General features: G+C 41.8%; 1 protein-coding gene across 3 annotated transcripts in view; it reads right to left on the bottom strand.

Moving 5' to 3' along the window:
* Window positions 1-23153, bottom strand: part of rbks (ribokinase) — a 79874-nt gene that overhangs the window by 31226 nt on the left and 25495 nt on the right. The window contains exons 3-6 of one of the 3 annotated variants that reach the window (XM_003217368.4): window positions 22841-22904; window positions 20117-20179; window positions 13135-13299; window positions 419-510 (exon numbers count right to left, since the gene is read on the bottom strand). In XM_003217368.4, the coding sequence (XP_003217416.1) occupies window positions 419-510; window positions 13135-13299; window positions 20117-20179; window positions 22841-22904 (384 nt within the window). The remainder of the gene's footprint in view (window positions 1-418; window positions 511-13134; window positions 13300-20116; window positions 20180-22840; window positions 22905-23153) is intronic. The other 2 variants (XM_062973375.1, XM_062973383.1) reach the window with 2 other exon arrangements.

Genomic DNA, 23153 nt, shown 5'->3' with positions numbered 1-23153 from the left:
TTCACAGAATAGAATGACGGAATCATAGATCTGGAAGAGGTCTTATGGGCCATTAGGTCAATGGAAGATCTTTAGTTAGAGCATTCCCAGCAGGTAGTCAGGAGAAGTTTTCAAATTCTGTATTCTTTGCTTGGAATACAAAGTTTTCTGAAGCCTGTTGAACTGCTATTCTATTTTGTAGTGTACAAAATTAGTTCTGTTCTTTCCAAGTTATTGTGTCTCTGGTACCAAATTTTCTATTAAGAATGAAATGCCTAGGGACACTTATTAACTGAGGTATAACTGTAAAAACCAGCACACAGAAATGCCAGCATCACAAAAATAAAATATTAACACCATTTGGGTATATTCCTTGCATTCCATCACAGACACAACATTTTACCTGACTCAAAGCTACTATAATGATAGATGTATTTACCTCACTTTCATTGCAACAGAAGATGTCAGAATGGGTATAAAACTCTGGATTTAGGTCAGCAAGTGCTGGAGCTGGATTAAACAAAGTCTTCACTGAAAAATAATGGAAAATTTTGCCTAAATCAATGACATGTGATATTAGAACATGAATAACTATAAATTATTTGCAGATACACAATAATTCCAGAAAGTATTGAATTTTCTGACATTACAAAACAGAGCACAATTAATAGATCATACTACTGTTGGCTTGCTCATGTTTTCACAAAAGCCCCAATTATCAGAAGAAAAAAATTAAATAGCAAAATGAAAGGTCTCTTGAATTTGAACAGCTCAATACTTATTTATGTATTTATGATTTCTTGAAGATGTTCTATTTAAGAGTGGCACTTTGCCATTGCTGAACTAAACTCAGAAATACAGGTTTGCTTATAGCATTCTGTGACAGAACCCAACACAAAATGCAGCTGTTCATTAATATTCATTTTGTATCAAGTAGATCAGGCCTGCACAATATGTGGCCCAGGAGACAGATGTGGCCCTCACAAGGCTTTGGTGTGGCCTGCAGGGGCTCTTAGCCTAAGCCTTAGAGAGGGAGGTCCCATGCAATACTATAGCTGAGTAGCAATCAGAAACTCATTCCCTCCTCCAAGTGTTTTATCTCCACACATATCCTTTTTGTATGCACCACAGTTACCAAATTAACCTGTGTCAAAGGAGGCACCACCAAGTGATGCAGTCAAGTGATGCAGCTAGAAATGCAGATCTCGGTTGGAAATGTGGTCTGGGGAGGTTATTAGACTCAGGTTGGAGTAGTGGAGAGTACTGGGGAGTGGAAGTGAAATTTTAATGGGTATTGGACCTTTATTCATGGATGTTGGAATCTTGGGCTTCAGTTTATTTATTTATTTATTTATTACATGCATTTATACCCCACCCTTCTCCCCGAGGGGACTCAGAGCGGCTTACATTCTGCCACGAGGGCTAGCAACAAATATACTATAAAAACAAAACAATTAAAACATGATAAAAACATGATAAAAACATGATAAAAAGTATACAAAAATTAAAACGCTGCAAAGCAGCGATATTGCACCATCCTCAGTCATTCACTACTGCTACAATTACAGATTTGCAACCCGATTAAAACAGCCAATGAGCTTATTCGCTGAATGCCTGGGCACAGAGCCAAGTTTTTAGTTTTCTTCTAAATCCCAGGAGGGATGGGGTTTGCCGGATATCGCTGGGGAGGGAGTTCCACAGCCGAGGAGCCACCACCGAGAAGGCCCTGTCTCTCGTCCCCACCAGCCGCACCTGCGAGGCAGGTGGGATCGAGAGCAGGGCCTCCTCGGAAGATCTTAAGGTTCTAACGGGCTCATAGGAGGAGATACGTTCGGATAGATAGGCAGGACCAGAACCGTTTAGGGCTTTGTAGGTCAAAACCAGCACTTTGAATTGGGCTGGGTAGCATATCGGCAGCCAGTGGAGCTGGCTTAGCAGGGGGGTTGTACACTCCCTGTAAGCCACTCCCGTTATTAACCTGGCTGCCGCCCGCTGCACCAGCTGGAGCTTCCGGGCCGTCTTCAAAGGCAGCCCCACGTAGAGTGCGTTGCAGTAATCCAGCCGGGATGTGACCAGAGCGTGGACCACTGTGGCCAAGTCAGACCTCCCAAGGAACGGGCGCAGCTGGCGCACGAGGCGGAGTTGTGCGAAGGCTCTCCCGGCCACCGCTGAAACCTGAGGCTCCAGGCTCAGCGATGAGTCCAGGATCACCCCCAGACTGCAAACCTGCGTCTTTAGGGGGAGTGCGACCCCGTCCAACACCGGCTGTAACCCTATTCCCTGGGGGACACGGAAAGAGCCTCCCCGAAGATTGAGTGAATTCAGTCGGGCGTCCCCTGGGCAACGTTTCTTGTAAGCGGCCGATCTTTCCACCCCAAAAGCATTGGATGAATGGATTATCAAGACCATTGCTAATGATTATGTCTATTAATATAGAAGGTTTGTCACTTGCTAAGGAAGAACTATTAGCCAAAATGTCTGAGGACATCTCGTGTGACATCCTATGTATACAGGAAACACACAGAGACATCACAATGAGAAGACCAAAAATTCTTGGAATGCAGCTGGCAGTGGAACGACCTCACAGACAATATGGCAGTGCCATTTTTGTACGATCTGGTGTAGCAATCTCTGCAACTTCCCTCACAGAAGTGAACAACATTGAAATCTTATCTGTGGAACTTGATAGTTGCACCGTATCATCACTCTATAAACCACCTGGGGCTGATTTCTATTTTACACCCCCAACCAGTTGCCACAATCATGAAGCCCATTTTGTTGTGGGAGATTTCAATAGCCACAGCTGTGTCTGGGGCTATGACGAAGATGATAGAAATGGCGAAGCAGTTCTAACGTGGGCCGACAATAGTAGAATGAGCCTCCTTCATGACAGTAAATTGCCACCATCATTTAATAGCGGCCGATGGAAGCGTGGTTATAACCCTGATCTGATTTTTGTAAAGGAAAGCATAAGCCACCAATGCACCAAAAGGGTATTAAACCCAATACCTAACACACAACACAGACCAATATGCTGCGTAGCATATGCAGCTGTAAGACCGAAAAGTGTCCCATTCTGCAGAAGATATAACTTCAATAAAGCTAACTGGACAAAGTTTACAGAGACCTTGGAAGCTGCTATTTCTGATATAGAACCTTCTATAGAAAATTATGACCTGTTCGAAGAAGCTGTGAAAAGATCCTCAAGGCTCTCAATCCCTAGAGGCTGTCGCACAAGCTACCTACCAGGCCTAAACGAAGAATCACTAAATCAGCTACAAGAATATCTCAGATTATTTCAAGAGAACCCATACAGTGATGGGACTATAGCAGCAGGCCAAAAACTATCTACAGCCTTAGCTAATGCTAGGAAAGACCGTTGGATAGAGCTGCTTGAGAACCTTGACATGTCCAAGAGTAGCCGAAAAGCCTGGCAATTGCTGAGATGCCTGGATAGTGACCCTCTGGTCAACCCTGGACACGCGAACGTGACACCAGATCAGATAGCTCACCAGCTAATTCAGAATGGGAAAACCAACTGCAGCAGAATAAAGATGAAAATCAACAGGGTGCCAGAACTTGAAACCCACCAGTTGTCTTCTCCTCTAAACCTGAAAGAACTCAGAGAAGCCATCAAGCGATGTAAGACTGGTAAAGCACCTGGCCTAGATGACCTGATGATGGAGCAAATCAAACACTTGGGGGCCAAAGCTGAAAACTGGCTTTTGAAATTCTACAATCAATGCCTGGCACACAAACAGATTCCCAGAGCATGGAGGAAAACTAAGATAATTGCCATCTTAAAACCTGGTAAAGATGCCTCCAATGCCAGGAACTATCGACCAATCTCCCTCTTATGTCATCTATATAAAGTCTATGAGAGGATGCTATTAAATCGACTAGGACCTGTTATCGAACCCAAGCTTATTGCACAACAAGCAGGTTTCAGACCAGGGAAAAACTGTACAGGTCAAATTCTTCATCTGACTGAACGTATCGAGGAAGGCTATGAGAAAGGCTGCATTACGGGAACAGTTTTTGTGGACCTTACGGCAGCCTATGACACGGTGCAACATAGAAAAATGCTGCATAAAGTCTACCATATCACCCGGGACTTTGACTTTACAAAACCTGTCCAGACCCTCTTAGAAAACCGCAGCTTCTATGTGGAGTTTCAGGGCCAGAAAAGCAGATGGAGGAGGCAAAAGAATGGTTTACCCCAAGGCAGCGTTCTTGCACCAACCTTATTTAATATCTTCACGAACGATCAGCCACAACCACCACTCACAAAGAGCTTTATATATGCTGATGACCTTGGCCTTACAACACAAGCAAAAGATTTTGAAACAGTTGAAAAGCAACTCACCAATGCCTTGAAAGATCTCTCCAGCTACTACAAAGAGAACCACCTGAAGCCTAACCCTGCCAAGACACAAGTGTGTGCTTTCCACCTACGTAACCGTGAAGCCAACAGGAAACTGAAAGTTACTTGGGAAGGCCAAGAGCTCGAACACTGTTTCCATCCTAAATACCTTGGTGTCACCTTAGACCGAACACTAACATATAGGAAACACTGCATGAACACCAAGCACAAAGTAGCTGCACGCAATAACATCCTGCGGAAACTGACTGGCAGCGCATGGGGAGCAGACCCACAAGTAATAAGAACATCAGCCCTGGCCTTGCCTTTCACAACTGCAGAGTATGCCTGTCCTGTCTGGCACAAGTCTGCCCATGCAAAGCAGGTGGACATAGCACTGAATGAAACATGCAGAATCATCACGGGATGCCTTAAACCTACACCTGTTGATAAACTCTACAAGTTAGCTGGCATTGCCCCTCCTGACGTGCGACGGGAAGTTGCTGCTAACGGTGAGAGAAAAAAGGTCGAACATTGTGAAAGCCACCCACTGCATGGCTATCACCCTCCTCCCACCAGACTCAAATCAAGGAAGGGCTTCATGAGAACCACCACTCCTCTTGATGTTCCTCCAGCAACAGCAAGGGTGTTCCTCTGGGCAGCTAAACCTGGCAATTCTAACTGGATGGCCCCCCAAGAGGGTCTTCCTCCTGGGGCAAACCAAGAATGGGCAACTTGGAAGTCCCTGAACAGACTCAGAAGTCGAGTGGGCAGATCAAAAGACAACTTGGTAAGGTGGCACTACCTGGAGGAATCCTCCACCTTGTGTGACTGTGGAGCTGAACAAACAACTCAGCATATGTATGCTTGCCCACAATGCCCTGCCTCATGTACTGAGGAGTTGTTTAAAGCTACAGACAATGCAGTTGCTGTTGCCCGCTTTTGGTCCAAAACTATTTAGTTGCTTGTGATTTCTTTTTTTTTAATTTCCATTATTTGAAATGTATTTGTTGTACAATGCTTTTGACACGAAATAAATAAATAAATAAACCCTATTCCCTGTTCAGCCTTGCGACTAACCAGGAGGACCTCCGTCTTGTTTGGATTCAATTTCAATTTATTGGCCCTCATCCAGTCCGACACAGCGGCCAGACACCGGTTCAGGACCTGGACAGCCTCCTTAGTGACAGGTGGAAAGGAGTGACAGAGCTGGACATCATCTGCGTACAGATGACATCTTACCCCGAAACTCCGGATGATCTCTCCCAGCAGCTTCATGTAGATGTTAAACAACTTGGGGGACAATATCGACCCCTGCGGGACCCCACAGGACAATGGCTGTGGAGCCGAGCAGGTGTCCCCCAGTGACATCATCTGGGATCGTCCCTCCAGAAAGGACCGGAGCCACTGCAGAACAGTGCCTCCAATGCCCAACCCGGCGAGTCGTCCCAGAAGGATACCGTGGTCAACGGTATCGAAGGCCGCTGAGAGGTCCAGCAGAACCAGCAAGGACACACTCCCCTTGTCCAGTTCCCGGCGAAGATCATCGACTAAGGCGACCAAGGCTGTCTCGGTGCCATGCCCTGGCCTGAAGCCAGACTGTGCCGGATCTAGAATATCAGCATCTACCAAGAATGCCTGGAGTTGTGCTGCCACCACCCGTTCCACGACCTTGCCCAAAAAGGGGAGATTGGAAATTGGCCGATAGTTATCCAATTGAGTGGGGTCCAGTGATGGCTTTTTCAACAGCGGTTTTATCACAGCCAATTTGAAGCTCGCTGGAAAAATGCTGTCCCTAAGGGAGGCATTCACCACCACCTTCACCCACTCAGCCAATCCCCCTCTGGCTTCTCTCACCAGCCAGGATGGGCAGGGGTCTAGGATGCAGGTAGTGGCCCTCGCCTCTCCAAGCACCTTGTCCGCATCCTCAAGCTCAATTAATTGAAAAGAATCCATCAAAATAGGACAAGAAGGTGCTCGTGTTACATCCCCGGAGACTGCCGTTAATATGGCATCGAAGTCAGAGCGGATCAGAGCGACTTTATCCGCGAAGAACCGAGCAAATGCTTCACAGCGAGCTGCCGAGCTGTTTATGTCAAAATTTCACATTAATTGGTCGTTTTAGAGGGAAGAGGCAGTAAAGGAAGAGTAGTTTCAGTTCTTGCCTCTGCCATCTCCTTCTCATCCAGCGACAAAACCACCAACTCTGCACCATTTGCTTGTGAGGGAGACACTTGTTGATGCTCTTCATTTTTCTGTGCCCCTGGGTTGCCTCTGCCATTTCCTTTTCCTTCAATGGAAAAAACCATCAATTCCTCACTGTTAATTGTCCTCCCTTATGAGGGAGAAATGTAACTTCACCATGAAACTGTTGTGGGGTAAGTTTCTTCCTCACAAGTGAGAGAAATTAATGCTGCAAAGTTGGCTCTTTTTCCTTCTGGAGACGTAGGAGACAACAGAGGCAACCCAGGGGCTAAGAGAAAGGAAAAGCAGTGAAGGCTGAGGCACTTCTTCTTTCCCTACAACTCACCACCATGTTGAGGGGAAGCAGGGAAATGGAGGCTAATCCACTTTGCTGCTTGCCATAAGGGAAAGGCAAACCTGGACTAAGGCACTAAAAACCTATCTGTGGTCCAAAGATGTTTAGCCTATTTAATTTTGGCCCCTTACTACTGAGAAGTTGTGCAGACCTGAAGTAGATGATACTTTCATATGAAATAAGTCCCCTTTTACATGTGAAACCTTAGAGGCAGCACTTCAACTCTAAAGATGTAAAAAGAGTTGGGACTTTTCTTATGGGCTATTGACATAAGAAAAGTCCCTTTCAGACTATTAGTAATACTGGGTGGAGCAAGAACAAAAACTGGCTGAAATTAGGTGCAAAATAGATGGAGTCACAAGCACCACAAGCCAAGATACTCTCTTTTCTCAGTCTCTGTACCACCTTCTCTCTCTGTACCCATCTGTCTTTCTGTCTTTCTTTCTTTCTGCATCCTTGTGGGCGGCATGTAGGCTAGAGGTTCCCCACACCAGATTTAGAAAGGAGAAAACTTGCTTTCAGCTACAGTTGGCAAACTTCCAAAAACAGTTGGAAGCTCTCCTTATTTTGAGAGGGATCTGTTTTTGGCTGCTCTTGTTTCTTTTCTGCAATATAATTCCTATTTAAGCAACCATTAACGCCTTGTTCCTATCTCTTAACTCAGCAGACAGTGAATGCAAAGCCACTATTAGACTTAACAGACCACCACTCCAAGATCCTGAAGTGCATGCTATTATTGGTAGGATAACTTAAGCAGACGGAGCTACAATTTTAACATGGAAAACAGCCAGCAAAAGCATCATAAGCTTGATGGGAGTTCTTTAAAAAGCAGATGATCCAGAGCAAGATAAAGGACTTGAACCATGGCCATATTCACTAACTGAGCTGATATGATGCCCATTGACAATGAGTTTGTAGTACTATATCTATGAAATATGACTCAGGAGACCAGAGTTTGATTCCCTGCTCGACTCCAAAATTCACTGGGTGTCCCTAGATGAGTCACACACTTTCATATCCAGAAAAACCCATGATTAGGATCATTGTATGTGAGAAACAACATGAAAGCACACAAACAACAAATAGTTGGCTTCACAAATCTTATGTACATACTGAGAGCTTGAAAAGTTATTTTTACAGAGTAATTCATTACAGCAGGCACAAGTGGCACGTCTTCTTAGGGTTGTACCTGGAGGCTAAGGAGACACTGTAAACTCAGTAAATATACATGAGGGAAGTCGTGAAAATGTTAATTTATTGGAGAAACAATAATTTTCCAATCTACCTCATCTTTTCCCTATGCATTTGTTAATTCATTTTACCCGACCATAAAGCTAGTCCAAAGGCTGTAAGTGCAAAGTCAGACTTGGATATTTAATGATACCAGTCTGTTGCAAGGCGTTGTCACAAGCAGATTGTGGCTGAAGTCCAGGAAATGGAGCCTAGACAAGATATTGGACAGTTCTCAGTGGCAAGAGAGAAAAGGTGGAGCAATAGGTTGAGGATTAAACAAGGGATGAAGTATTGTGTGGTCACACAGAACTGACAGAAGTATTGTGTGATCAGACAGTACTGACAGAAGTTTTTCTGGTCAATGCCTGCTTTAGTAACTTGATTCTGACTGTGTGTGCAGGAAACTTGCTCCTCCATGTCTATAGTACTTGGCCTCTATGATAGCAGCATGACCTCCTCATGCTGTAAAGATAGTTACAAGATAAGTAAAGATTTGAGAAGTGGGACTCCCCAAAAGCCTCTGCCTATTTTGACATCATCTCTACAGAGCAGGCAACTCTTTCCACATTATCTGTCGTATTGCATCTTCAAAGTCCAGGACATCACTACTTGAACATGGAGAGTTTATTTCAGTCTTTCATGGCATGGTGGCTTTTAGAGTACAATCTTCACCATCCCTAGCTACTGATCGTATCTGATGTGGTTGATGGGTGGCATCAGCATGGAGAAGGTTGCTTTAACTCCACAGTCATTAAGACACAAGGAAACAATGCAATTGTGATAGCTTCCATCTTACCAAGCATGCTTAATATGGTTACTTATATCAGTTGATAGAAAAAGCTTTATAGGTTGTATAAACACAACAGTGTTCACTTATCATTGCAGCAGAAACACACACACACACACATAATATGGATCGGCAATATCAGAAGCAATGGCTATGTGGCAGTCTTTGTATATAGTTTCAACAAATCTGTGGGAAAAAAAACTTTTGTGGACTATCACTCCCAATTTTCCGCAATCATGGCATTCTGTGAGTAATAGGCAACTATTTAGAACAAAATGGCTCCTTGGTATCTGGTGGAGTTTGGTTCTGTGAAATTATGTTCCATATATAAAATGGTAAAATCAACATTTATTTTTTAGATTTTTAAAAATATTTAAAAGTTGTGAATGGTTAAATCCATGGTTACAGAGTCCATGGAGACGGAAGGCCAACTGTCCCAAGTATTGACTATTCAGTCCTCATTGCAGGACCATACAAAATCCACAGGCTTTGACATTCAGCCTGATAGAGCTTTCACCATCACTCTGTGGTAGTTCACTTGCAGGCTGATTGCTTTTGAGTACAAATGGCAATGATTTCCACATCATTTTAACAAGCTTACTTGCTCTTGCATACAGTGGATCACTGGATACAAAATGATAGTTGGAACAACACCTCTCTTTAGAAGAAGATATGTCCCTTTTTTGTCTTCCTCAACATGCTGAAAGCCAAGGTGCAATACCTTTGAAAATAAGAAAAGCACACCTTGTTTTGAAGCAGAAACACTCTTTCTGTTCAACTTTTTTTCAAATAAAATCACACTCAAAGAAAATTGATAATAGTGGGGACCCTGCAATTCCTAGTGAATGCTTGAAGGGGGAAGGAGTTTGTCTCTGCTTTGGACTTCAGTAAGAGTCTTGGAGCTACAATCAGCCAATAGTGAAGCCAAAGGGCTACAGTATTGATGCACCAGACTGGATGGTCTGACCTGGTACAATACCAGTCAAAAACAAAAGTTTTAGTACTCCTACGCTTGTGGAAAAGATTCCAGGGAGCCTTTTTACAACTAGTAGTAAGACAGTGACATATCAGCAAGTGCAACACTTTTAATCTGCAGCCTATAAAACTGACACAAGTGAATGGGAAAAAGAGGGCTCATGACCATGAGCTTCTGTCTCTTCTGTTTCCTCTTTTTTTCCGAGTGCAGCATCTGGGCATTCATCTGTTCAACACAAAACAGTCTAGTGTACTTCCTAACATAAACTGCTGCATTAAACATGAGGCATCTGCAGATTAAAAGGAAGAGAAGTGCCGCTAATACACTCCAGCTGGGAAGTTGTTTAAGAATTTGCTGTGTTAGCACAGTGTTCATGGCAATTTGATGACACAAGTTGGTTCAATATGTTTTATGTGACATTTATTCCACAGGTGGGCAGAGATTTACTATAGTATGGACCTGTGTAGAATTATGTAGGCAGAATATGGCCTATGGGCTGCATACAGTCCTCGGGGCCCTAATCTGTGGCCCCTGAAGCCTCCAAAAGCTTCCAGACTTCTTAAACAAATCCTGATTTCTCACGCCCCCCCCCCCCCCCCCGCAAATAGACTGACACTTCTGCATCATAGTGGTTTTACTCTCCCAGATCACTCACATAACTTTAGAGCCTGCTAGAGTCCCTAAGCAAAATGGCTAACAATCAACACAATCAAAAACAGAGCTGACATGCCGTCTTGCTGTTTCAATTTCAACTGATGGGGTGGGAGGTTTCGTGCAGGTTTGGGATGTTGTTGTTGCTGTTGTGTGCTTTCCGACTGCTGGAGACTTTAAGAGGAATCTATAATGGTGTATAGTATTTTGAGCAAGATTTTATTCAGAGAGTTTGCATTTGCCTTCCTCTAAGAATGAGAGAGTGTGATTTGTCCAAAGTAATTCCATAGGTTTAAGGTCTGATTCTAACCTTGCTCTCCAGATTCATAGTCAACTGCTTTAACATTACACCATGATGGTAAAGCCACTGTACTTTGCATAATGGTTTGGGGTTTTTTTTAGTAGTTTTGAAATACTTGGGCAACCTGCTGATCAGAAACAGTCAAAAATGGTTCCCATCCCTCTAAAATTGTGCACCACTGCTATAATTTATTGAAATAGGCAACCAAAGCTTAGATGGGCAAGGGGGTAGTTCTGGGAGTTGTAGCGCAAAACAATAAAATGTTCTGTTTCTATTTTCTGCCCATGAAGGAGGGAATAAAGTATTGGACCTCAAGATTGGAGATTCCAAGTTGCATGCAGTCATGTCAAAGTGATATTGGGCTGCAATCACTGTTTTCCAGTGTACCTTTGTGAGGGCAAAAACAATACAGACTGTTGTTCTGAGTAACGGAGACCTCAAATACACTGACCATTTAAACTGGTATTGTAGAAAGTGGTTTTGCTATGCAGATGATTATATAGGAAATGTTGGGATTGTTTTGAGGCCCAGATGGTGATTATACAAACCTGTGATGCCTCATGGGCCTTGTAGTCCTGTTCCTAGTACTATTGTGGCAGATGAAGATGAAAACATGGGGGTTTCGCCGGTTCAACAAGAGCCGGAGTCCCTTCACCTGCCGGATGTTGATGTTTGCCCTCAAGAATTCAGTAAAACAGGCCTTGGGCATTACTCCCCTCCGTTTCCCAGGAAAGAATCTTATTCTAGAGACAGAGGAGTCAGAGAAGCAAATCGGAGGAGTTTACGGATCGCTGCCAAACAACAGGCTGATTAGGCCTGCTTCCCTTGGGAAATTCTAAGGAGTCTTGCATCTGGACAGAGTTGGGTTTCGCTTCTTGTTCTCTAGGGAAAGAGTTCTGTTGGCGGGAAAACGAGACCCAATATAGGTGTTTGACGCGGGAGATTCTTTGCGGAGTCAATTGATCAGCTTCAGGAGAGAGATCGTGTGTGGACTTCGTAACCCCAGTTCCTTGCTTCCTGGATCAAGCATTCAAGCCTTTGCCTTGCCTTGCTGTTTAACCACGGACCCTGTTCCACGCTTCACGTTTTGCCTTGTTTCTAGTCACGGACCTAGTCAAGTACCAAGTTTATTTCCAGCCTTGTTGTCAAGCTTCATTGGACTTCTAAGACTCTGACATTTCCCCACACTATTGCTTGGCAAAAGTGTGCGTTTCGGTCAAGTGGATCAAAACTTTGAACTCTAATATCATTTATTGGACAATACATTTTTGGATTATATTTGACCTCATTTGAAAGGTCTGCTTCTGAACTATATTCTTCACTTGTTTTTATTGCTTTTATATATTTCTTTAATAAAGATATTAGAGAGAGATTGGCCTCCGTGTAAGGTTATTGGTGCCCAGCAGCCAGGGACCTGACAAAACCACAGAGCACTGATTTGCACTTTTTGTGGGAGTCTGACCACTGCAATTTGAATCTAGCTTTGAGCTGCATTAAATGGCTAGTGTAGATGGGTCCTTAAAGAAAAGACAGAATAAAATGTTAATAGATAGCTGGAGAGAGGTAAAAATACACTTCTGGGGCCAGAAAAATACTGGAAACATCCCTTTAAATATCCTGAGAATTCCCAGATAGTATGGCCAGAAGTGCTACTAAGTGAAGCAATTGTAGAAGTTGTAGTCTAAAACATCAGCTTACTAAAGCATTGGGAACAACTGCCAGAGATAGCTACTGACTTACATCTCTTCTATGAGCTTCCTGGAAGAGTATGTCTGGCCAGTGTGGGAAGTGAGACACTGGACTAGATTGACTCTGGGTCTGATCTGACAGAATGCTTATGCTGGTGTGAACGAGAAAGCATGTGATTGTTGTCAACCTTTTCCATACAGGAAATTGTAGTTAAGATACATGCCAATTCAATGGAATCAAAGGTAAAATCAGTATCCAACAGGGATCCGGCTGAGATAATGGTTTCCACCAAGAGAATCAGAAGGAAGGCCATTTCCCATCCCCTTTATAAAGTTCCACGGGACTCCCTCAAACTATAGAGCTGTTTATTTAGTGGCAGAGAGAAGGCAAAGTAGGAGAGATAAATAAAACCCTGATGTAGCTGCTGATGCTCTGTGGATGCAGTCCTAAAATTCACCCTATGAAGTATAGTGTATACTGCCTCTATAGCCCCTGAATTTCAACTATCTTTAATTGTCCGTGTGTGTTAAAGACAGCCTTTAAACCTCACTGTCTTGAAAAAAGATATTTAAAAAAACAGGTTGAGAGAAGAAATAATTAAACCACATGATTGTTCTACCTCCACTGGCATGAGCCATTTTCATAGCTTCCAGAGAAATCGCTGGAGTGACTTCAAGCTGGCAAACCACCACTTTGGCTTTCGAGATGACATGAGCAGCCTTCTTCAAGTCATTAGAATTTAAAAGCAAATTTGCTCCTGCAACAATGACAATAAAGTTTTGCCCTGAAAAAAAGTTGAAATGTTAAACGTGATTAAAATAAAGTATGTTCTGAGTCTCCTATGCCACCTAGAAATCAAGGGATTGGAGTTCAACCATACTCTTTGTTGAGCTTGCCATAATTTCAATAGAATTTCTATAAGAGAACTTTCTCTTGGACTGGTGTGCAGTTTAACAAACATTTCTGTCTTTTGAGCTCTGGTTGCATTCAAGCCTATACTTAAAGATGCATGAAAAAAGAGAAGAAGAGCAAATGGTCACATTACTGATTCCAAAGCATTTATTAAGCAGAGATGTTCACCAACTTTTGGTCATGCTCTAAAGCAAATATATTGATCCATTCCCTTGATGCTGTTCCTATGTGTCTTCAAGTAAATGAATAGTGGCTGTATCCTAGGATTTTCTAGAAGAGATGTATTCAAAATAATGCCATTCCCTTACACAGAGAAAATTTGACTTGCCCAAGGTCACCCAATGGGTTAGGGCAGAGGTTCTAAACCTAGAGTTCCCAGAGGTTTTTGGTCTACAACTCCCAGAAATCCCAGCCAGTTTACCAGCTGTTAAGATTTCTGGGAGTTGAAGGCCAAAAACATCTGGGGACCAAAGATTGGGAACTACTGGTGTGGGTAATTATTGTGCCAGAAGCGAACCGAGGGTACAGTTGTAATGTATTTTAAAACCTAGGTTGAGAACACTGGGTTAGGGACTTGACTGCTGGTCATTCAGAGGTCTAGGACTTTAGCATACCAGCCTGTTTTCCTGAAGCAACAGTGATGTCTCTGAATTTTACGTCTCGTCTCCTGGTTTTCTCTTCTTCTGTCTTGACTCGTATAACGCCCCTTAACTCCTCCCTTTCCATAAGATCTTTCCATCCTCCAAAATACCATATATTTCTTTTTTAAAAAGCACTGAAGAAGATACATAACCATTTCTTTCTTGCTCTACATATCTATAGGCGATCACTTGTTGGTGATTGTCTTCCAAGGGAGGAGTTGTGGTGGTGTATCCATAAGAAGCAAGGATAAGGGGGACAGTGATGTTTTTTCACCATCAGTGAAAAGGCACACTCCACCAATTTAAATTCAAAGCATCAGTGGGAGAGACACAATGTCACATTTTAAGTATCAGCTACAGAGACTACTATCCTCCATGTGTACATAATAATTATGATACTCCCAATCCTTCACATTTCCCCACCTTGGGTATTGTAGCAATGTGTCCCCAAGCTTCTCATGCTGATTATTTTTACTAATTATTTTGGGATCACTTCCAAAATGTAGTTTCAAACTAGATTTCAAAATAGAGTAAGCAGAAAGTAGATGCTTTTGTGCTCAGAGACGGTAAAGGAAATGTTCTTCCATAAACTTACACCCCAAGATAGCTATTATGTTAATATTCTGGAAAAAAAAAACATTCTTGAGTGTCCACACATCAGCATCATATCTCTCTGCACTGTTTGTACTGTAGCCAACAATTTGCAGCAGAAAGGATGAAAGGGCCAGTACTGTGACATCAAAAATAGTCAAGTTTTACATTATAATTTATAAATAGCAGGGGGAGATCTTGACAAATTATTGCTGTTTTTAGTAACAGCTTTCACTTACTACTATAAATACCTCCTCCAAAGACATCATGTTATTCAACGATGGGTCAAAACCTCAAGGAAAAACATGGCATGTGTATAATTTATTGTGACAAGCATCCTTGACTTAAGTCCTCATGTAACTGAAGTATTCCAGAGTGTAGAAAGTTACTCTGAAACTTGAGTAGGAGTCCAAAATATAACACATCTAAGCTATGAGTACCCCACACAGCATTTCCTAACCATGGAACAAATCCAAATGTCTGATATGATTATACTCCTGAAGAATTCCAGAACTATAGGGCTTAACACTGCATCCCTAACACTATTCTGGGCTTGATGTTCCTCTTCATCAGCATCCATGTGATTCTGACTAAGGTCCCTTCTACACAGCCATAAACAATTCAGATAATCTGCTTTGAACTGGATTATATGGCAGTACAGACTCAGATAATCAAGTTCAAAGCAGAGAATGTGGATTATCTGCCTTGATACTCTGGATTATATGGCAGTGTTAGAAAGGTTGCTTTTAGGGACTATTGCAAATGGTGTTTTTATGCTGGTTGAGGAATCTGCTCGGGTGGGATGATAACTGAGGCTGTTGGTGCAGTTTCTGAAGCAGCCATGGTGGCACTATGTTCCTACTTGCTTGAACCTGCTTAATCACAGGCATGGGCTCTTTGATTTAGTAAGCAGTATGAGATGAGACACCTTCACATTGCTGTCAGTGGCATCATGGCATTCCAGCTTACGTTCGTTGATTTCAGGTAAATTGAAGCATCTGGGAGCACTGCCATTCTTAATAATAATAATAATAACAATAACTTTATTTTTATACCCCGCTCCATCTCCCCGAAGGGACTCGGGGCGGCTTACATGGGGCCTTGCCCGATAAAACAATCAAATATCAAAACACAGCAATAAAACAGTTATCCAATAAAAACATCAATTACAGTAAAAACAATTGTTAAAATCAACATAAAACATACAATATTAACACTGGAGACTAATTCATAGAACCCAAGCAAAGTGCAACATGTGCCGAAATGGGGAAGGTAATTTCACAGTTGAAATGGACAAACAAAGTGCAATATAGCATTGGCAACACCTCGAGAATGGGGCTATTCTAAAATGGGCAGATAGATCAGTCTGACACCAAATTAAGTATCAAAGGCCTTTTGAAAGAGCCAGGTCTTTAAGCTCCTACGGAAGGAGAGGAGGGTAGGGGCCTGCCTGATCTCTCTAGGGAGAGAGTTCCAAAGCCGGGGGGCCACGACGGAGAAGGCCCTCTCTCTCGTCCCCACCAACCGCGACTGCGAGGGTGGTGGGAGCGAGAGAAGGGCCTCCCCCGACGAGCGAAGAGAACGTGCGGGTTCGTAGGGGGAGATGCGGTCCCTAAGGTAGGTGGGTCCCAAACCGTTTAGGGCTTTGTAGGTGATAACCTGCACCTTGAATTGCATTCTTGACATCATTCAATGGAAAATTGATAAAAATTTTGCTGCCTGCGCCCCTATTCAGAAGATTTCACCTCATTGTCTGTTCCTGTGATAATTGGATTTCGAAATATTTGGCTTGTTCTAGAAACAAGGATTGGAACAAAGCTTCATTGGGGACACCTTTTCCCCATGATAACTCTTCCAGGAGTGAATTTCCCTTCTGAGAAGTAGATTTCTCTCACTTTCTGTTATCTCACCCCTGTTCCTAAGTTTGTAACTTCCTCACCCCATTTGTAAGTCAGATGTTTGTAACTCAGGGAGTCCCTTTACAGAGGCCCCTCTGAACCTCACCAACAATGGATCTGGACCAAACTTGGCACACATACCCATCATGATAAACTGCAAGTACCAGTGGAGTTTGGGGGACAATGACACAGAACACATCCAGAGTTCATTGTAAAACTGGCGATTATAGATCTGGACAAAATTTGGCACACATACTCATCATGACCAACTTTAACTGCCGGTGGAAAGCGTGGGGAGGGGGGGGGTTGACCTAAAATGGTTGGAGTTGCAGATTACCCACATTCTTTCACATTTTCTAATAGTACCTTATACATTTTCTAATGGGACCATTTTCTAATGGGACCTAAACAATGACTATTTCTAAAAGTCCTAAACAAAGCATAGTACCAAAGGAGATCAGAGCTAGGAAGCCAGCAGCTTTTCAGATGTTGAGAACAATAGTACTATCATCTATCACAGCAATAAAGAGAGCAAGAATTTGTTTGAAACTAGAGTCAAGCAACATCTAGAGAACCAATGGTTTCATAGACCTGAAGCAGATGGTATCATCTGTAGCAAATTTTTTCAAAGGTATAGATGAAATGACAACAAAATTGTACTTAGACAAGTTGTCTTCGTTGGAAGTCTTGACCCCCAAATACCAGCAGAGTGTTAATCAACAGAAATGTAAACACAATAGAGAAGCCAAATGTCCATTCCAGGGTAGTAAGCCAAATACCAGAGTGTCCAGGGTACAAAGTTGAATAAGAATCTGTAAGCTAAAGTCCAAGGGTAAGTCCAGAGTTCAGGAATACAAGACAAGGTAATAGCTTCTTGACTTGATGTTGCAGCCAGCAACAAGGTGTGACCCTTGAGCTCCTAAATTCACAGGTGTTACCTGTTGCTGGTTCTCTTTTCAGCTAATCTCTTTTCATAGTTCCACAAAAACTGGAACAGTTAACTCCCCCTCAGCCTGCTCAGAGGAACTTGCTTGTACTTATTGGGCAGACTGAGAAGTAGTTCCATGGGTGCTGCATCAAAGATTGGCTGAGGAAGCTGCCGGGCACTGCTCACCTCCAGCTTGACTTCCACCAGCATCTTCTCATCCAAGACAGTCTTCTTCAAGAGTTGCCCCGGTGAGGTGGAGATACTGTGGTGTTTGTGCATAATATCACAAACACTTAGCATTTTCTAATGTGGGGAACACTATTCCAGCTGCCATAGCTCTGCCATAAATTCGTGATCAAAAACAATGGTCATCAAAAACATCCTATGCCATAGAATTGAATAAGAGTGGATTGCATGAAAAAGTATTTTCTATCATGTAGTCTGAATCCATCCTTAACCAATGTCATTGGGTAACTGCAGGTTTTAGTATTTTGAGGAGAAAAAAAAAACCTTTTTGTTATTCACACTATGAACACTACTGAGTTTTAGAAATCGGACAGCTGCATTATTATTTTTTACATTTTGTAAGTACAGAACATTTATGGAGAAGATGATCTCCTTTATCAGATTCTCAAGGTGGATTGAAATGGGAGTTTGAAGATATGTACAACAGTCTTGGATTGCACTGTTCTTGGATTACAAATCATAATTTATCATTGGCTATGTTGGGTAGGGTTGGTGAGCCTTGCTATCCAAGAAGATCTGGAACCGCAAATATTGCCTAGCTCTAAACTAATGGACTAGGATCCCAAAGTGAGTTGTGGAATAACTCCATGTCTCTCACTATAGAGGCAAAGTAAGATAATAATTGGTCTGAAATCCTAAGATATATGATAGCCGTAATACAGGCTATGATAGCCCAAGGATGGAGAGACAATACAAGATGGGATTTAGAAACTGGCAGCTGCATTATTATTTTTTACATTTTGTAAGTACAGAACACTTATGGAGAAGAAGATCTACTTTATCAGATTCTCAAGGTGGATTATCTCTTGGAAAATATAATCAATGATTTCATTAACCAAAGAAAAAACAAATATATGAATAGTCATACAAAACAAGACTGGTATAGGAAATGGTCTATTCTAATTGATAAAATAGACGGAGATGATATACAGTAGAGTTTCTCTTATCCAACATAAACAGGCCGGCAGATGTATCAATAAAAAAACTTTAAATTAAAAAAAGAAAAAAGTTAAAAAAAACATGTTGTGGAATAATGTAACTTGGAATTAAATCCTACTTGTATTCCTGACTAGAACAGACCCATGAAATCAACTGAATTTACCTATGTGTTGACTCATCTTTAAAGATTTGATTCAATGTGTCTACTGTAGTTAAAACTAATCCCATCAAGATTTCAGCCATAGATTCAAACAGTAAAATAATGCAGAATATCAAACAATATAATTCCATGTTAAAGAGAAAAAAAATCTCTTTTGAAAATGTAAAGTAGTCACTATACAGACATCTATTAATAAGATGGACTCTGTATCTAGGAAGACAGAAATCTACTGTTTTATTCCAGAATTGGCTGTAATTTCAAGTACCTGCCAAGGGTCTTTTGATGCTAGCTGCTGACACCCATTATTACTATACCATAATATTATTGATGGTAAATGATGCAGCAGCATTTAAATCTGGAGTGGCAGGCTAAAGTTATGGGACAACAGAGAACACACTTTGATATGTCTTTTCTTTATGACTGTAGCAGCAACTGAATTTTATGCAACTATTTTCTAAATCGTTCTTTCTGTACTGAACAAGAAATAGCAGCTTGCTAAGTGACAGTGTTCAAGGTCAGTGAGTTGTGGATGTAGTGCTGTATGATAGTGCCTCTGTACTTACCAGCCACATGTACCCTGTGAATTTGCAAGAGCTGCCAAGTTTATTCAGTGATCATATATCAGGATCCAGGTAATATTTTTCCATTCCCCCTCCATGGTCAAAGTATGTGTTTGGTATATTTTTCTTTAATCTCACTTGTCATTTCTTTAATGTAAATTATACACAAGCGCACATAAATAGCTTTTACTGGTATCAAGGTACACTTAAGACTTTGTACTCAGGCACCTGCAAGCATGGAAAATGTATGACTTCAGTTTTTGTGTAATGATTAATGAATGGGAAAAGATATAGTTAAGCTGAAGCAGACTTTTGCTGGTGTTCAGAAGCCTCATCTTATCCTTTAGTAGTGGCAGCTAGTAGTAATACTGTAACATTACTACTCTTAAGCTGTCGTTCTGGTGACACTCAATGCCTAAAATAATGCTAAATCAATGGCATATTGCAAATGAATATATCATAGAATCCTAGACTTGGAAGGGACCACAAGAATCATTGAATCCAACCCCCTGCCATGCAGAAATACCTGATAGATAGCTATCTAGTCTCTGTTTGAAAACTTCCAGAGAAGGAGATCAAATTCTGTAGCTGTTTTCTCTTAAGAACGACTTCTATGAGATTCAAGCAAGGGTTAATACACAAAATAGCACAATAGGACTACAGTTTTTCTTTATATATATATACATTTTAAGTTCATAAAAATTAGGTACATGGGAAATTCCATACCTTCACTATTGACCACAATTGAAGCAGCTCCAGTAGCAGCATCTTCCACTTGGTTTACAAACTCTGGAATAAAGAAAAAGCAGAGTAACAACGTAGCCCTACACTTCCAGCAAACAAAAGAAATTATGCAGAATGCATGAGTGAAAACTAGAGCTAACACTCTGGCCCTTACAGATAGTTTCATGTGTAGCAGAAAGATAAAAATACAAAAGTGCTAAAGCATACCATAAGCGAGCAAACACAGACTTGGAATTAATTATGGTTAACTCACTAGGTTCAGACAACATTGGAGAACAGTTTAGTGAGCTTATTATTAATGTATTTATGGGTCAGCGTTTGCTGTGCATGATACTGTGCACAGGTACACACTTACCGTATATACTCGAGTATAAGCCGACCCAAATATAAGCCGAGGTACTTAATTTTACCACAAAAACTGGGAAAACTTATTGACTCAAGTATAAGCCGAGGGTGGGAAATGCAGCAGCTACTGGTAAATTTCAAAATAAAAATAGATACCAATAAAATTACATTAACTGAGGAAATCAGGATATAAAAGTAAATAATAAGTAAGAGTAGAAAGGGGAAATACTGCTTTCCTTCTCAACACCATGAGGAATTTTTCTAACTGCTTTGTCTATGCAGGCCTGTTTTCTTGTAAAGTAGGGGAATCTGCACAGAAATGTTGAGCAGGACATGGATGCAAATATAGTCTTGCCTGTTTCTCATGCAGAATTCCCTTTGGACTTTTATTAAATAAGCATGGCCACACAGCTTTAGAAGAGACCACACAGGTAGCTGTTATGTGTTTTGTGTATTATTCAATGCAGTCTTTAGAATTCCCAGCTAGCTAGCTCTGACCAGCCACAACTAGCCTCAGCATTGGTGTTTTTTTTTTGCACTTATTCATACTTTCTAAGCTTTATATTTAGCAATGCATAATTATAACATGTAAACCATATCCTGATTCTATTCACATTTACTAGTAAACAGGTCTTGCAGTGTTCCTCAGCACTTAGATAAGATCTTTATGTTGCACTCTGAAAGTAATAATAATTAAAAACAGGTAAAACTGAGCTGAGGTAGGCAGGAATTTTGTCTGTGAATACAAACTATGTTGATTTCTGTATTGACTCACGTCACAATGAAATTTGAATGTAAGACTGTGGCTTGTGTCATGTCACCAGCATTCATTCTTGAGTCCTTTTGATACAACCATAGCATAGTAGTAGAATACATTTGTGACATTAAGGGGGTTCAGATTAAACTGCTGGCATCAGAGTAAACTGCTGACGTCTCTCATAGGAGCAGCCAGCACAGTGTAGTGATTTGAGTATTCAATTTATTCTCAAGGATCAGTTAAATACTCAAATCACTACCTACAGAAACCCACTGGTGACCTTGGTTAGCTTCAGAGGGATGCAATGGCAAGCCTTTGAAGAAATCTTGTCAAAAACATTCTGTGATAGTTTTACCTTATGGTCTTCCTAAGTCAGAAACAAGCTGAAGACAAACAACAACAGATCTCTAATAGGAATCAGAGGGCGCTTCCAGACAGAGGTAAAATCCACGCCAAAACGGGTGGGTATCTGGGATGGCATCCAGATACCCAAAAGCCCACCAAAAGAAGCCCTTGAAATTTAAAGCAACTTAAGTAAAGGTAAAGGTTTTCCCTTGACATTGAGTCTAGTCATGTCCGACTTTGGGGGGGGGGGGGGGGGTGCTCATCTCCATTTCTAAGCCAAAGAGCTGGCATTGTCTGTAGACACCTCCAAAATCATGTGGCTGGCATGATTGTATGGAGCGTCGTTACCTTCCTGCCAGAGCGGTACCTATTGATCTACTCACATTTGCATGTTTTTGAACTGTTAGGTTTGCAGAAACTGGGGCTAACAGCAGGAGCTCACCCCACTCCCTAGATTCAAACTGCCGACCTTTCGGTCAGCAAGTTCAGCAGTTTAACTTGCTGCACCACCAGGAGCTCCTAAAACAATGTACCTGGCCGCTATTCAGGTAGTCCTGGCACATAGAAATGATGCTCCTCGCCCACCCCCTCATCTCCTTGAGTGTCATTTCTACATGCCAGGAAGACTCCAGAACTACCTTAATGGCAGCCAGATAAGTTGTTTTAAATTCTAAGGGTTTATTTTGGGGTTTTAGGGGAGAAGATAGGCGCCCTCTCGGTTTTCCAGGATTCTGGAGCCCGGAAAACCGAAGTGACTGTGTGGATTGGGCCAGGGGATTACGTGATGCGGTCCCCGGGCCCAATCCACACAAGGCCCATACCTAATAAGGCCTGGATCTTACCGAAGATACGGGTCTTACTCAGTATCTAATTAATTCGGAAACAAACCCTGCTTTGTTCTGAATTAATTCTCTTGAACTGGAGGCATTGTTTAGTCACACCTGGCAAAAGCACGATAGGTCCGGTCTGGAAGGGCCCAGAAAGACTCTTATAAAACATTGCTAATTGATGTGAACCAAATATAGATGATGTTTGACCACTGCTGCTTGATTTTGACTCTGCATCAATCCAAGGTACTCCAATCAGCTGTGAGAGATAATGGGAGCTGTGGTTCAATAGAATCTAGAGGAGTGATGATATGAAGTACAGCCTAAATACAAATCATCTAACTTCCTGCAGCTGAGAGGTCACTGCATTCCCTAAGGGAAAGGCATTTTACAACAACAGCTGAGAATATAGTTAAAATGTAAAACATCTACCTGTAGGAATCCCATTTTTCTTGAAGTTTTCAATATAATCATTACCAAAGGAATCTTTCCCAACCTATAAAACAAAGATTAACAACTTTAGATCTTTCACTGTCAGCTTCCCCCTGTCCCTGAAAATTGGATTCCTGAAATTAAAAAAGCATTTAGTGTTGAATGTGAAAAGTGTGAGTAGATTTCAGAGTGAAAACAGCAACTCAGTTCTGAAATGAAAAACAAACTGTAGGTTTGAGCTGGGGTGTAGCAATAGAATAGAGGAGAGGGCTAAATGTCAGCATTGTCTCCCCAAATACAATTTCCTTGGGCC

Source organism: Anolis carolinensis, chromosome 1 (genome assembly GCF_035594765.1).
Source record: "Anolis carolinensis isolate JA03-04 chromosome 1, rAnoCar3.1.pri, whole genome shotgun sequence".
Classification (NCBI taxonomy): domain Eukaryota; kingdom Metazoa; phylum Chordata; class Lepidosauria; order Squamata; family Dactyloidae; genus Anolis; species Anolis carolinensis.
The sequence above is the reverse complement of the archived record's forward strand: the minus strand, read 5'-3'. Positions and strand labels throughout refer to the sequence as shown.